The sequence below is a fragment of the Acartia tonsa genome, chromosome 6, assembly GCF_053477335.1.
Source record: "Acartia tonsa isolate MP-2025a chromosome 6, ASM5347733v1, whole genome shotgun sequence".
In the NCBI taxonomy this organism is placed as follows: domain Eukaryota; kingdom Metazoa; phylum Arthropoda; class Copepoda; order Calanoida; family Acartiidae; genus Acartia; species Acartia tonsa.
The window spans coordinates 10,082,171-10,098,330 of NC_137265.1; the positions used below are offsets into that span (position 1 = coordinate 10,082,171).

A 16,160-nucleotide genomic window follows, 5' to 3' on the forward strand; every position below is an offset into this window, starting at 1 on the left:
CCATGTGGGGCTACTCAGTAATAATCTAACCAATATATTAAATAAAGGTTCAAGATTCTAATTCTAACGGCACCAAAAAGAAATGATAAAAATATTGGGTAAGTATGGAGGGAAAGGACAAATGAGGGATGCTGCGCAAAATGGTACAAAAAAAATGACGTCATACTATAAAGTTGTCCAATGAGAGGCCAGTATACATTGTAATTGACCAATAGTAAAATATATACTCGCCTCTCATTGGTTATTTTATCATATGACGTCAATTTTTTTGTACCATTTTGCGCAGCATCCAAATGAGGTTATATTAATCTTCATCCCTTGCCTACCCTAAGGCAGAATTTGGCTCAAACTGTTTGAGGAAGCTTTTTAGAGCGCTATAAATAAATGACGTCATACTGGCCTAACATTGGTCAATTAAAATGTATACTGGCCTGCCATTGGTAATACAGTTTGTGTAACATTGATCATTTTTATTGTATGACGTCATTTTATATAAGCACTAAAAGAGCCTCCTGTTTGAGTAAATATCACCGTTTTTTCAAATTATTATTAACAATTGAGAATTGGGGAAAGATCAAATCATCTCTATTGTCCTATCCCTGGTATAATATTATATTATTCATAGTACTGATATCTTGGTATAGTTGTGGTTGGATCTTGTACTTTCTGCTGCTCTGTTACTGCTATTGTTGTCGTGTTTGTAGGCACCAGAAAATTCTTCATTGGCTTAGCCTTGTGTACAGGATGGTTCATGGGCTGAATTATAAAACAGTTAATAATTACAGAAATCATAGATCATAAACATCCGTAAAAGTGAAGCTTTAAAATCAAGGGCTCATAAAGTGTCAGAACTATACATACATAAGAAGTATGATTTATAAAAATAAAACATTTTTATGTAAATTAGTATGAAAATTATAGGATACTGTGAAATGGACATACTAAGCTTTTTAAGACTTGATTATAAAAATGTTTAGCTCATAATATTACACCTTGTTGTTCTAGGATTTAAAAAAAATGAATAGAATTATTTAATCATATAAAAATTTTTTTCTTAAAATTTAAACAATTATTGAACTCATCTATGCACCGAGAAGTGACGGACGCGCGGACATATTCTAAATACAGAAAAGCTGTGCTTTTAAAAAAAGTAATTTTGATTTTTAGCTTTATCCAATTTATAAAGGGAAGAAAAGTTCGTTTAAATCTTGCTAACTAATTGAATTCATCTTTAATGGAAGCTTCACATAGGTCTAGGGATGGTTTTAGGAGGTCATTTACTGTCCTTTTATTCTAGTGGCTATGAAAAATTAGAAAACTCAAAAGAAAAAGCGCTAATTTTGACAAAACTATTAAAGAAACTATATTAAAATGTTATATTTCAAAAAGTAAAAAATCACGAAACCTTTAAATTATAATTTAATTGACATATATTTCCAGTATGGCTTCGAAACCGATTGATATCTGGTGGATTCATAGACGTACAAGGGGGGGGGGGGTAATGGGGCGATTACCCCCCCCCCCCCATTTAAAAATTACACCTACCCTGGGGGTGCCGTAGGCACCCCAACCATTTAGGAGGGGGTATTTACCCCCCCAAACAATTTTGGGGGGGTAAATACCCCCCCCAAAATTAGAAAATCACGAACAAAAAAAAATTTTGCGCGCTTTGCGCGCATTTTTAATACTAAATTTTTGATATAATTTAAATTACCCCCCCAAAAAATTTTACCCCGGGGGTAATTTTTGGGGGGGGTAAACAAATTTTACCCCTGCCAACAGATTTCAGGGGGGGTAATTACCCCCCCCCCAAGCAAATTTTACCCCCGGGGTAAAAATTTTGGGGGGGTGAAAAAAATTTGCGGCGTGCTTCGCGCGCCATTTTACCCCCCCCCCCCCCAAAATAAAAAGCTTGGACGCCCCTGGGTAAATTAGAACTATTTTCCGCCATACTGAAATTCTATGTATAGCACCGTATTACAGACAATTTTCCAAGAATATCAAAATAAAAATCATAAAATTAGTACCAGTTTTGTTTGTCCCGACCTTAAGCCCCACGGGGTTATCCAAATTGGTTGTAATCTTGCAATATTTCATTTTAATACCTACGAAAAGCTGACTATAATGCGATGCGATAAATAACATATTTACCTGTTTTAAAGTCTTATTGAAGAAGGCCGTCAGAAGCAATGATATGTAGAACAGAATTTCAACAACTAAATATTATAAGGTACCTTATTAACAACTAGCGGCTTCGCCCCTAGCCTCTAGGGGCTTTGCCCCAAGAGGTGATAAAAAAATCAAGGCGAAAATCGTAAAGGACCATGGAAATCTCCTTCAAAAAAAAGGACCAAGGAAATCTTAAAAAAAAATAAAGGACCAAGGAAATCTTCAGCAAAAGAACAAAAAAAAAATTTGGGGGGGGGGATTTTTTGGTTTTTTGGGGGGGTAAGGGTGTCCCACCCCCCCCCCCCCCCCCAAGAAAATAGCTTAAAACCACCACAGGACCAATAGGTAATTACCTTGAAGAGTAGAATCCGATCGGTTCAGTGGTTACCGAGATCTTAAGGGACAGACAGACAGACGGACAGACAGACGGACAGAAAGACATCGTTCTACTTTGTATTATAGATGATAACCTTCTCCCCCTCATTTTTAAATAAATTAATAGTAAGATGTGCAGTTTTCTTTTTTTAGTTTGATTATTACCTTAGGTTGTGTAAGGTTATGTTGTACTTGCCAGCCCCGCAAAGTTAATTAAAGACGTTAAAAAATAGTTCATACTGCTTCTATGTCAGGTGCACGACATTAATAGTCAGAGTAGGTGGAATGTCTTTAACCAAAAACAGTCGCAACTCATTACCATGCATGCTCAATTATGACTTCCAGGCAAAGGTCGTGCAATCAAAGAGTTGGTTGTTTTATGGGTGTTAGTTAACTTAATACTCCTGGTGTTTGGACAGAAAAGGAAAGATTTGGCTTCCCTTAGTTATCCTGGGTTGTTAGACCTGACGTTAGAGTGTCAAGGAAAGCATCCTAAGTGTTGGGGTACCAAAAGTATTTGCACTCCTGGGGGTAAGAATAAAGGAAAAGAGTACCCACCTCACATATTTTCAATTTTTTAGAGTATGAGTGCGCTCTTTCAGTGAAAGAACCGAAAAAAAAAGAAATCCTGAATTGTATTTCAATATTCCATGATTATTTATTTCTTAAAGAATTAAAACTTTGAATTATTGACGTCATGCTTGAAAATAATAAAACAAAAATAATTGTCCATCATCATCACGTGTTATATGAAATTTCCTTATGTTTTCAAATTTTTTCATTTAAAATGTATTCATAAAATGCATTTTCAGTAATGTTTTAAGTGAAAAATATGTAATATTAGGATCATGGAAAGAAAACAAAGTCATTCCTTAATTAGGACAGAAGTCACCTTCCTAGGAAGGACATAAGTAGCTTCCCTTATGTGAGAATTTGTTAGATGAAGGGCATAACTTGTCTCCCTTAACAAAGATTTTGCAAGATGAAGGACATAAGTAGCCTCCCTTCACCACACAAAACCTAGCTTTTTGGTCCTTCACATAGCAAAATCTTGCATAAAATAGTTTATCTGTCCTTCACATAGCAAATTCTTGCAAAACATAGCATTTATGTCCTTCACATAGCAAATTCTTGCAAAACATAGCAAATTCTTGCAAATCATAGCAAATTCTTGCAAAACATAGCATTTATGTCCTTCACATAGCAAATTCTTGCAAAACATAGCAAATTCTTGCAAAACATAGCATTTATGTCCTTCAAATAGCAAATTCTTGCAAAACATAGCATTTATGTCCTTCACATAGCAAATTCTTGCAAAACATAGCAAATTCTTGCAAAACATAGCATTTATGTCCTTCACATAGCAAATTCTTGCAAAACATAGCAAATTCTTGCAAAACATAGCAAATTCTTGCAAAACATAGCAAATTCTTGCAAAACATAGCATTTATGTCCTTCACATAGCAAATTCTTCCAAAACATAGCAATTTCTTGCAAAACATAGCAAATTCTTGCAAAACATAGCAAATTCTTGCAAAACATAGCATTTATGTCCTTCACATAGCAAATTCTTGCAAAACATAGCAAATTCTTGCAAAACATAGCAAATTCTTGCAAAACATAGCATTTATGTCCTTCACATAGCAAATTCTTCCAAAACATAGCAATTTCTTGCAAAACATAGCAAATTCTTGCAAAACATAGCAAATTCTTGCAAAACATAGCATTTATGTCCTTCACATAGCAAATTCTTGCAAAACATAGCAAATTCTTGCAAAACATAGCAAATTCTTGCAAAACATAGCATTTATGTCCTTCACATAGCAAATTCTTGCAAAACATAGCAAATTCTTGGAAAACTTAGCATTTATGTCCTTAACATAGCATTTTGGTCCTTCACATAGCAAAATCTCACAAAACATAGGTTTTTCTGACCTTTTTCTACCAGGAGATCAGAACTAAATCAGAACACACATAACAAGAGTTTTACATAATTTAACTCTGCATAAATTATGATAATTCATTATTATTACCCCTCCCCCCCCCCCCTATTTAAAATTTACCCCTGCATAAATTATGATAATTCTTTATTATTACCCCTCCCCCCCCCCCCTATTTAAAATTTACCCCTGCATAAATTATGATAATTTATGCTGAGTTAAATGTACTGTTTGAACTTCTATCTAACAGGATATGAGAACTTAATCAGAACACACATAACAAGAGTGTTTACATAGTACATTCAGATTAACAATTATTCAATTGGCCCCTTTCCAGTCCATCATATGACATGGGAAGGAGGTTGAGGAGCATTTTATGCAGTCTAAATTCCCAAGAATGCAATGCCACTTTTCCTACATGGCACCACCTCCCATGTCATATGATGGACACAAAAGAGGCCAGCTATGACGCCTTTTAGGAAAAGTGGCATAGCATAGTGGAATTTAGGCTGCATAAAATGCTCCTCAACCTCCTTCCCATGTCATATGATGGACTGGAAAGGGGCCAATTGAATAATTGTTAATCTGAATGTACTATGTAAACACTCTTGTTATGTGTGTTCTGATTAAGTTCTCATATCCTGTTAGATAGAAGTTCAAACAGTACATTTAACTCAGCATAAATTATCATAATTTATGCAGGGGTAAATTTTAAATAGGGGGGGGGGGAGGGGTAATAATAAAGAATTATCATAATTTATGCAGGGGTAAATTTTAAATAGGGGGGGGGGGGAGGGGTAATAATAATGAATTATCATAATTTATGCAGAGTTAAATTATGTAAAACTCTTGTTATGTGTGTTCTGATTTAGTTCTGATCTCCTGGTAGAAAAAGGTCAGAAAAACCTATGTTTTGTGAGATTTTGCTATGTGAAGGACCAAAATGCTATGTTAAGGACAGAAATGCTAAGTTTTCCAAGAATTTGCTATGTTTTGCAAGAATTTGCTATGTTTGCAAGAATTTGCTATGTTTTGCAAGAATTTGCTATGTGAAGAACATAAATGCTATGTTTTGCAAGAATTTGCTATGTGAAGGACATAAATGCTATGTTTTGCAAGAATTTGCTATGTTTTGCAAGAATTTGCTATGTTTTGCAAGAATTTGCTACGTGAAGGACATAAATGCTATGTTTTGCAAGAATTTGCTATGTTTTGCAAGAATTTGCTATGTGAAGGACATAAATGCTATGTTTTGCAAGAATTTGCTATGTGAATGACAGAAATGCTATGTTTTGTGAGGTTTTGCTATGTGAAGGACAGAAAAGCTAAGTTTTGCAACTTGAAGGACATAAGCAGCCTTCCTAATGTAAGAATTTGTCAGACAAAGGACATAAGTCACCTCCCTTAAGTTAGATTTTGTTAGATGAAGGACATAAGTAGCCTTCCTTAGACCAATTTTCAGTGACTTCTGTCCTAATTAGGAATGACTTTGTTTTCTTTCCATGATCCTAATATTATATTGTAGCCACAGCCAGGCTAATATTTTTTTTTAAATATAAAAAAGGTTCCTTTGGAAATAAAACTACATATTTTTAGTATCGAAGCTACTCTAGAATTCACTTTGTTTGTCCGTTAGTCCGTAACGCTAAAGGGGAATGTGATTTTCCTATAGACAGCTGAAATTTTTAGTGAAGATTCCTATGATATATGCCTATGTAATATACATTGTCTGTTATTTGGGGTGCTAGGTCGATTCCTAGATTTTTAAGTTTTCGTTTCAAATTGAAGGCTGAAACTTTCAGAGATTAATTTAATTTACATTGTACATATTTTCACCAAGTTTTATTAAGATTTGTTTATTAATTGGGGTGCTAGATCGATTCCTAGATTTATAGGTTTTTCGTGATTTTCTCTAATTCTATTTAGGATTGACGGCTGAAATTATCAGGGATTGAATATGGTCATATTCTAAATATTTCCATCAAGTTTCATTAAGATTTGTCTATTAATTGCGGTGCTGTATCGATTCCTAGATTTTTAAGCTTTCGTGATTTAAAGGTTGTGTGATTTTAAAGGCTTTGTGATTTTCCTATTTTATCAAGTTTATTGACTATTGTATGACACGGCTCTATAGTAAATTTTTTCCCGATATCCATTCTTAATTCTTGATCTTCGCTACTTAAATTTTTCTTTTTTGATTCAACGAACAAATAATCAATAATTTCAATAAAAGAAGAATAACCTTATTACCTGAAATAACTGAAATTCCACTGAACAAACCTAAAGTTCCGCCAATTGAAGCAATCTAAAGAAGAACAAATATTATTATATATCAATAATCTAATGTGGTATTTTTTACAAACTTTTATGCTTAAAATTATAATGGGGAAAGGTTGGTTCAGAATTGATCGGGCCCAACTTGCTAACATGGAACTCAATTATTTGTCAGTTCGTTCATCCATAAGAAAGAGATGGGATGAGGTAAAGGGGGTGGAAGGAGGGGATTGTTAATTTAGCACACTACGTGTTTTATTTTATCAGAGAACATAAAAATCTGGTGTAAGATCTAAGATAGCTGGACAACGTTTCTTAAAAATCAGCCAAGAGACGTAAAAAAAATGAGGGAGTTGAGATGAGAAGTGGGAAAAAAACCCTAAAAAAGAGATGGATAATCCCTCTTTTTATGACGTCACAAAGCTGATTTTTATGACGTCACAAGACTGATTTTTGAGACACTTTGTCCAGCTACAATCCAAGTAATAATATATCCCTTTACCTTATCAAAGAAGGAGAGTCTGAGCTGGATGTTTATTTGTGTGATAATGTGGGTGTCGAAGTAGAAAAACATCTTGGAACTGAAAATAGATTAAACATCAATGTTTTGTTTATTGAAAAAGAACTATTCGTGTACATTTTCTAACATGTTATTTGTGTTTTGTTTTGGTATGTTGATATGAAGTTTGGAAAACAACCCAGGAATCTAAAGGGATAAGACAATGGCTGATAAATTGAAGTACAACCCCAATGATGACACACATAATTACCCCTTTTGAACATATATTACAATTATTGATTGAAACGTTTAGACATTCGACTTAATGAGCCAACCAGTAAAAATTCAATAAAAGTTCTCAAAAAAAAGGAAGCGTTGTTACATACTTAATGAAACACTCATAACGGGTAGATTCCAATGGTTGTCTTTATAAATACAACGAACAAACCTGAATAACAACTGAAAATGACAGGTTTCCTACTTTAAGGCACCCAAAAGTGTAGAACCTTACATATCCTTTGAGAGCCTTGCTTATATACTAACCCACTTAACATGTCAAACATCAAACCCTCCTTGAAGCTTCTTATAGTGCTTATAAAAAATGACGTCATACTGGCCTACCATTGGTCAATTGAAATTCATACTAGCCTGTCATGTATTGGTAATTTAGTATGCTATAGTAGTCTTTTTTATTTAATTTAAAAAATTCCTATGTTATTAATAGAGAAACGTTGCTACTATAAAAAAAAATAGATTATATTCAGTACCTTAACAAAAATATTTCGATAAAGAAAAATATATTTTGTAATGTAAGGACGGAAAACTCCTTTGTATTGGTTTTTACAGTGGCTATTTTGTTTTTTTTAGCTATGCAAATAAATTCTAAAGAAGCAAGGACACCTATCTTCATAAGTAACGCAGTAATAAAGATCACAAATATTTTAGATGAAAATAAAATTTAACATTCAATAAAGTTTTTATGGATTGTTGATTTATATTCACGAAACCTATTAAATCAAATTTTATTTTTCTAGCAATTAATGGTTTAAAATCTTAAATCCGCGAATAATAATGACTTCACAATGTAGTACGGACGTTCTGGTTAATATAGAGTAGCAATGCAACAAAATAAAAGGATATTGGAGCATTTATATTACGTATTTGAATTAGATTTACTTATATAAACAAAATAATAGAAGTTTTACAGAAAATAACGCTAGTAAGAAAAATAACATTTTTTAGGAGCTGTCGTTTCTATAACTCACTTTGTCTAAATATTTGCAGAGAGAGGAGGCAATGGGCTGTATATTACACTGGTCCCCAAAGTTTTATAATAACGTTTTCTCATTCGTTGACTTAACAACTTTAGGGAATTTATTGAATTTCGTTGTTTTGCTCAGTAAGTTGAATGTTAAAACGTTCAATCTTTTTTTAATCTACTGAAGGGGCAATTTTGTGATTCATCATTGGGGATATACACCAATTTATCGCCTATTGTCTTATCCCTTTAGATCCTTGGAATAGGCTGATAGGTTTTTAATAGTTCAATCGATATATTATTACTTGGATGATACACCAGATTTTCAATTTATCTAATAAAGTGAAACATGCATCGGGCTAAACTAAACCCTCTTTACTCTATCCCCACCCTTCCTACTAGATGAACTAACTGACCATTAAATGAGTTTAATGTTAGCAACCCAAATTGACGACAAAGTTTTCCCTTGTCTTATTATCCAAGCGTATTGTATATCCATTAATATTTCTTTAAAATCCTCTCTGCATAATGGAGCTCCTACTCTAAGGATAAATTTGTCTGTCCGTATTTTACTTGTTTTAATTTTTTAGCTTCGCTACTTATGGTCATAAATCATAGATTGTTATATTCACGTGTCCTATTTGCCTCGTGTTAATCTAGATACAATTGGTTACACACCTTTTAAAGAAATAATAGAAAAAAAATAAATAAGGAGTAAAAGATATACAGGCCAATTCCTCTATACCTTTAGCAAATCCCATCCATTTCCCACTTTCCACTGTAAATTTTAACCTTTTTTCGCGGAATACAACAATACTAAATTATTGATAGCATAATTTTATTGTTCTTTCATGAGTGTTATTTCCATTTTCCTATCCCTTGATGCCTTTGTCGCACCTGTTTTAACTTTTTTTTCGACTTTTCTTATGGAATATTTCTGTGACAGCGTAAAGTAGCACCAAAAAATGACGCCATACAATAAAGTTGACCAATGAGAGGCCAGTATACACTTTAATTGACCAATGAGAGGCCAATATACACTGTAATTGACCAATAATAAAATTTTTACTTGCCTCTCATTGGTTATTATATCGTATGATGTCATTTTACCTGTTCTTATCAGTAGTTTCTTTTTCCACCTTCCTCATGGAATAGAAGAAATGGGTCATCTCACAATCATTTCTAAAAAAAATGGATGTAGGAGGATACAAAGACGTCTAAGGGGGGGGGGGTAAAGTGGGGATTACCCCCCCCCCATTTAAAATTTACCCCTACCCTGGGGGTGCCGTAGTCACCCCAACCATTTAGGAGGGAGTATTTACCCTTCCCCTCAACTAAACAATTATTTTGGGGGGAAATACCCCCCCCCCCTTAAATAAAAAATCCCTAACAAAAAAAAGCTTGGACGCCCCTGCTAGGATATACATGGATACATTGACAAGTAAAAATTTGTCGTCAATTTAGCTTCCTAATATGGACTTTATTTATTAGTCAGTTCGTTCATCAAGTAGAAGGGGATGTGGGTAAAAAAGTTGGATGGGAGGGGGGAGGGCGGGGGTATCATTTCTTTGCCAGCTGTGAGTATTATTAGAGTATGTGAAAATCAGGTGCAACATCCAAGTAATAATATATCGATTTCTAAAAATCAAACAAGAATGTCAACATATCTTGAATGGAAAATTTTAGAATTTAAAGCGGATCAACGACAAAATGTATTATTGATTAGAATTATTTTGATTAGGGCCTTGATAAAAACTTGTTCGTTCTTAGGACTTTGATAATATAAATATTTTGAGTTCTCCTTTTCGGAGAAGACTTAAATTGGTCTCGGACAAGTTTAAAAACTATCAAATTTAAGTTAATAGAACTATTGAAGTTAAATAAAAATACGTGTTTTAATTTAATAGTACGTCTTGGATTATAAAATAATACACCGGTGTCCTGGATAAAAAACAGGTTTTTTTTGACATACGTCTCACAAGACCTATGCAGTCATGACCGGGAGACAATGACGGTTCAGTACATGACTTTCGTTAAATCACAGCTGATCATTTTTGTGGCTTTTTTTGAAAATTACTTTTATACCCAAATTTTCATAGTTTTTCCTTCAAAAATCACAATTTTCTCACATTTGCAGCTTAGTTAACTTAAATTTACACAAGAAAAGTATAATAAATACAGCTGAACTAAAAAACTGCGTTATCATTAATAACAAAATCTTTAAGAATCTTGAATAATCTAAGATTTGTAGTCTAGAAATAAAATAAGAGTTATTTGAAGTAAATATTTGAATTAATGTCTAAACAACTCTTGTAATTAACTTTTTTAAAAATAATTCATGTCCCTGTTGCATGCCTCATGACATATTATATTTTTAAAACAAGTTTACTTGAAATATTAACAAGTTATCCTGCTCAATATTGGTTCCTGGCTGATTTGATGTCTCAACATCAAAACAATATCTGCTTGGAGTATAACATTTATATCCACAACCACAGTTGCCATGTTTAAAGTCCTATATTACCATATATACCAGGCTACAATTGAATATACAACCAGTCCTTGGTTCAAAAGAGCTTAGTAGAAGGTTAATATTTTTAACAAGTGGGATTATCACTTGTAAGTGTTTGACATGAACTTGGAATCCGTGTAAAGACCAGTCTATAGCTGGTCTTGATTGAGTCTCTGCCTTTTGTACACACTGCTTGTCTTTACTACTGATTAAATGTCATAGTGAGAACCATGGAAGGTTTTACATAGGTGAACCTACAGAATGATTATAGATACATATTGGATTCTAAGCTGGATGAATAATTTGCAAGATAGTGTATTCAAGATAGTGTAAGAGCAGCTAACTGACAGGAAAGCACTTGGCTCATAGCTTGAAGAAAATAATAGTAGCTTATTACTAGAGTGAATGTGAATGCTGGTTACATGATCATAACTGGATTTTATTCAAGTGTGATTTCCAATGGCGAATTTAAAAACCAATTTGAAAATAAACACAGGCAAGTTCTTTGTCCTAAGCAGATCAATACTACCCTTCCTAAAAGCTACCAGTAATAAAAGGACCTAGGAAGGTGTTGAACAGGAAGACCAAAATGTAGGATTAGCAAAGCAAAAATAAAGGGCAGTTTGTCTATCAAGTGGTGTTAAATTTGGAATCATAGACCCACCCGACTTTCAATCAGCAGAGTGGGCGGAAACCATGGTGAATTTCTGAGTAATAGAGAATGAGAGGATATGAGCTCTTAGCTGAAGTAACTAAGGCAAGACTTAAAGACCATGTAGCTAGATGCATGGCAGTCTTGGCTTTCATTCATGGAAAGATCTCTCATGACAGTAGTTGGTTTATAGGAAACCAAAGGAAGTAAAAAGTAAGAATACTTGAAAGTTTATTCTGAATCTTGAGGTTATCCCTTTATATGGCAAAAGTCAAGCCACAAGTTTAATAGCAAACAAGTGCCATAAAGAAAGAGTCAAAAGTGTGTGAAATTGTTGATTAACAAACAAGGTCAGAATTCTAAACTGACTTCCATCAAGATTTATAGGCTGGGTGAAACATGTCAGCCGGCTAGAATAGAGGTCTGGCTATACCAGGGTGGAGAGAGGTACCCTGTTTAGTGGAAAGTATTATGAGGCATACTTGTTAAAGTTGAAGGACAGGGACGGTAACTTTAATGTCTTTAAACAAGAAGTTTAACATGTGGATTGATAGGAGATAATGTTTTAGTGAAAGAAATTTGAGGGCAATAACTTTATGTTGTGGAGTCAAAGGCAAAGTCAGATAGATTGAATCATGTTAAAGCCAGATGAAAGCCTATGGAGGCTAGAAGCAGTTCTGATGTGCAAATTTATTGTTGAACATTAATTCAAAATAATTAACTCTAGCTCAATTTCTAGAATACAAATCTTATTCCATTGATTCTGAAAGATCTTGTTATAGGTGATAGCACAATCTTCAGTACAGCTGTTACTTATTATACTTTTCTTGCGTAAATTTAGGCTAACTAAGCAGCAAATGTGAGAAAATTGAGATTTATTTGGGAAAACTATGAAATTTTGGATAAAAAAGTAATTTTCAAAAAAATCCACAAAAATGATCAGCTGTGATTTAACGAAAGTCATGTACTGAACCGTCATTGTCTCCCAGTCATGACTACATAGGTCTTGTGAGACGTATGTCAAAAAAAACCTGTTTTCTATCCAGGACACCAGTGAATAATAATAAAAGAACACATTTTATTTCGTTTCCAAAAAATTAATATCATGTTATGTAACTAACTCAAATTTTAATATTAGTAAATTATATTTATTTAATCTTGAAAGTCAAATTTATTTTATAATGATACTTACAAAATTTACTTTTTAAAAATTCATTATTTTTTATTAATTTGTTGTTATTCCTTTTTCACGTGGAATGAATATAATTAGGAAAAATTAAGTAGAATAACTACTCTATAACAAGAGTCAATATGTACGTTCAACACGATCTGTTATATAAAAATAACATCCTTCTAAAATTGTTCACTTTATAGCCTCTCCTTATATTTAATTGAAAATTTTTGTCTTTCATTGTTTCACTAATTGTAGACTCAATTTTCCTTGTGTTTCAAATTAAAATTTTTTTTTAAGTTATAAAAATGATTTTGAAAAAAAAGTAACAATCACTAGTTTAAGATAAAACAAAAAAATTGTCTGTTTTTACCCAGAAAAGCATGCACTTTAAGGCTAAGGTTCATTAAATTGATATCAAGCACTTGTTTAATCCCAAAACTGGTTTTAGGCAATTTTTTTCTGCTTCTACAATACTCTTTTGAATACAGAGCCCCTATAGTCTAGGGACGCAACCTCTAGTACATAAAAAACTTACTTGCAATCACAGTCTGCGTCTATTTCAGCTTTATCTTTACTGTTCTCCTTAATAAACAAATAAAAATATTATGGCCTGTATGAAAACAATGTGTGAATACACATTACTGCATACCTCCTACTTTTTGTCAAACTGTCATTTGGGAAGAAAATTTCATATAAAATAACCAAATCAATAAAATTTGACTATATATTTATATATAATATATTACATATTAATATACAGTGTGTTTTTTTTTATGAGAACTTTTTTGAAAGCAATTTTACCCCACTTATAGTTATCAGAAATTAATGATTAATAGCTTATTTTCTTCGTTTTTTAAGGCAATTAATAGAACATTAAAAAAATATTTCAGTTTTCATTAAAAAAGTACAGTAAAATCTAAAATTCAAAACTTAGGTGTCAACATCTAAAAATGGTTTTAGCGAATTTTCTTATGCTCAAATATTCAACCTTTTTGCAAGAATGGCTGCAAAACACTTCAAAGTTTAGTTAAAGAGCTAAAAATGTATACAGATACTATTTGTGACATGTACTAGAACATATCGAAGTTTGAAGGTCATATCTCAACCAGGGAGGGAGTACTGTCCCCCCAAAGTCGACTACAGAAGATCCAATTTTTTTCTTAGAAAATTTAGGTATAAGAAAAATGCGCTAAAACCATTTTTAGATGTTGACACCTAAGTTTTGAATTTTAGATTTTACTGCACTTTTTTAATGAAAACTGAAATATTTTTTTAATGTTCTATTGATTGCCTTAAAAAACGAAGAAAATAAGCTATTAATCATTAATTTCTGATAACTATAAGTGGGGTAAAATTGCTTTCGAAAAAGTTCTCATAAAAAAAACACACTGTATATAATATTCATTTAATTCACTTTAATTATTATTGTTCTTTTTTTATGTTTGTACATCCACGAATAATAAATCTAAATCTGATATCAAACAGACATTCAAACTTTAGATGTTATTAAATTAATTAGATTTGTATCAATCTTGTGAACATATCTTTGAAATATTATTACAATATTTTTTCTCCTTTTATTTGAGAATTAGAAAGCAAAATCCCTGCACTAAATCATAGACTTTGTGCTTATTGGATCAGGGAATATTGAGCCAAATTTCAGCTCTCTATTTTAAATAGCAGCCGAGAAATAACAGGTACCACATTATATTAGGGACAAACTGACGGGCATACTAAAAATATATAAAAGCTAATTTATACCTGGTCCAAGCTTTCTTTCCAGCATTCCATTTGTGTGGAGTTACATGCCAGAGCATCCTATAAAATGAAAATTAAGTAAATCGGTGCTTTTCCTTAATTTACCTGTTAAGCACTGAAACCCTTCCCAGTAAATTCAAAATATGGATATTTATTTTTTCCCTTTGCCTTACCCTGAAAGAACAATGTCTTCGGTTCTCTAACAATTAAATAATATAATGTAACCTGACCTAAAGTAAAAACGCTAACTCCCCCTTTTTTATTATTTTTTAAAATTAAGTTGGGAGGGGGTTTCTCTGCTCAACTATGCATTTTAAGGAAAAAGCACTATAGATTTTATAACTCTTGTCTATGAAACACTAAAGGCCCCCTCCTCATATATGAATCATATTTAGGGGCCTAATCCTGCAGGGTAAATACTTGTTGTGCCCTAACCCTTCGGGGCTACCCAGTACCAAATATATCTCAACTTAACCTGACCTACAATAATAAACAAACAAATGAAAAACAAATTCCCCCCCCCCCCCATTTCTTATTTTCAATTCAAAAACATTTAAAAACAGCCAACTTTTCTTTAAAATTCCGACGCAATTTGTTTTGACACTAGAACAAATGAAAAACAACATATTATTCTTATACAATTTTTCTTTCTTTCAATTCGTTTTATTTTAATTTAGAATTCTTATATAAATAGTTGGCATATCTGTCTGTTTTTCTGTATGTACCAAAAGTGCGATTGATTGAAATCATTGATGTTTTTTTATGTCCTGGGAAGGTTTTCTATAATATAATTTATTGTGAAAGTACCTCAAAAAACCCATGCTAAATAACAAAATATTTTTTTTCGCCCCAATGATAATTTAAATAAGTATCTTTTTGATCTTAACAAAAGGTTTGATGTATAATCTCTTGTAACAAACCTAAGCTTTAGTTTAGCTTGTCACTTCAGAAACATCTCTACTATTGTGCGTAATCATCCCTGTAAGTCCTTATAAAAATACCAAAAATTCAGTCTGTCTGTCTAAAGCTAAAGATCACGCTAATATCTTGCTTATATGGGTCTGCTTTACAATAAAGCTTTTAATATGTTAAGAAAAATACAAATATAATAACCTCCTCCCCGCCCCCCCCCCCTCCCTCAAGTGTCTATAGGGATGTAGCCGCTAGCATATATAGGCATACATACCTGAATATTGAGCCATTGAGGGGAGCATCCACATTTAGAAATTGTTCTAGAATAAAAATATATGCAGATATGTATAATTTCATTAAAAAGAATATTAAATATTTATCTAAATATTTGTTAAAAATTGTCTGTAATTCGATGTTATACATTATTTTTCAGTATTACTGAAAACCGGTTCTAATCCAGTGGAAATTAATCGGTTTCGAAGCCATACTGAAAAAAAATTATTATTATGACAAATTGTATTTACCTATTCCACGAGCACTCAAGCCTACAGTTAGCCTGCATATACGCGGAAAAGTGTTTCAATTCTTTTTGGTCAGGAAAATAACAAACCTTAATAATAAAAAAAAAACAATTCTA

The 16,160-nt window shown here is 32.6% G+C and overlaps 1 protein-coding gene across 1 annotated transcript in view; it reads right to left on the reverse strand.

Moving 5' to 3' along the window:
• Positions 1-515: 515 nt before the first annotated feature.
• Positions 516-16,160, reverse strand: part of LOC145321784 (acid-sensing ion channel 4-B-like) — a 31,543-nt gene continuing 15,898 nt past the window's right edge. The window contains exons 12-20 of the mRNA XM_080163402.1: positions 16,048-16,133; positions 15,798-15,843; positions 14,615-14,671; positions 13,389-13,435; positions 9,626-9,697; positions 7,261-7,339; positions 6,735-6,789; positions 2,152-2,216; positions 516-756 (exon numbers count right to left, since the gene is read on the reverse strand). Coding sequence (XP_080019528.1) covers positions 616-756; positions 2,152-2,216; positions 6,735-6,789; positions 7,261-7,339; positions 9,626-9,697; positions 13,389-13,435; positions 14,615-14,671; positions 15,798-15,843; positions 16,048-16,133 — 648 coding nt within the window. The 3' untranslated portion in view covers positions 516-615. The remainder of the gene's footprint in view (positions 757-2,151; positions 2,217-6,734; positions 6,790-7,260; positions 7,340-9,625; positions 9,698-13,388; positions 13,436-14,614; positions 14,672-15,797; positions 15,844-16,047; positions 16,134-16,160) is intronic.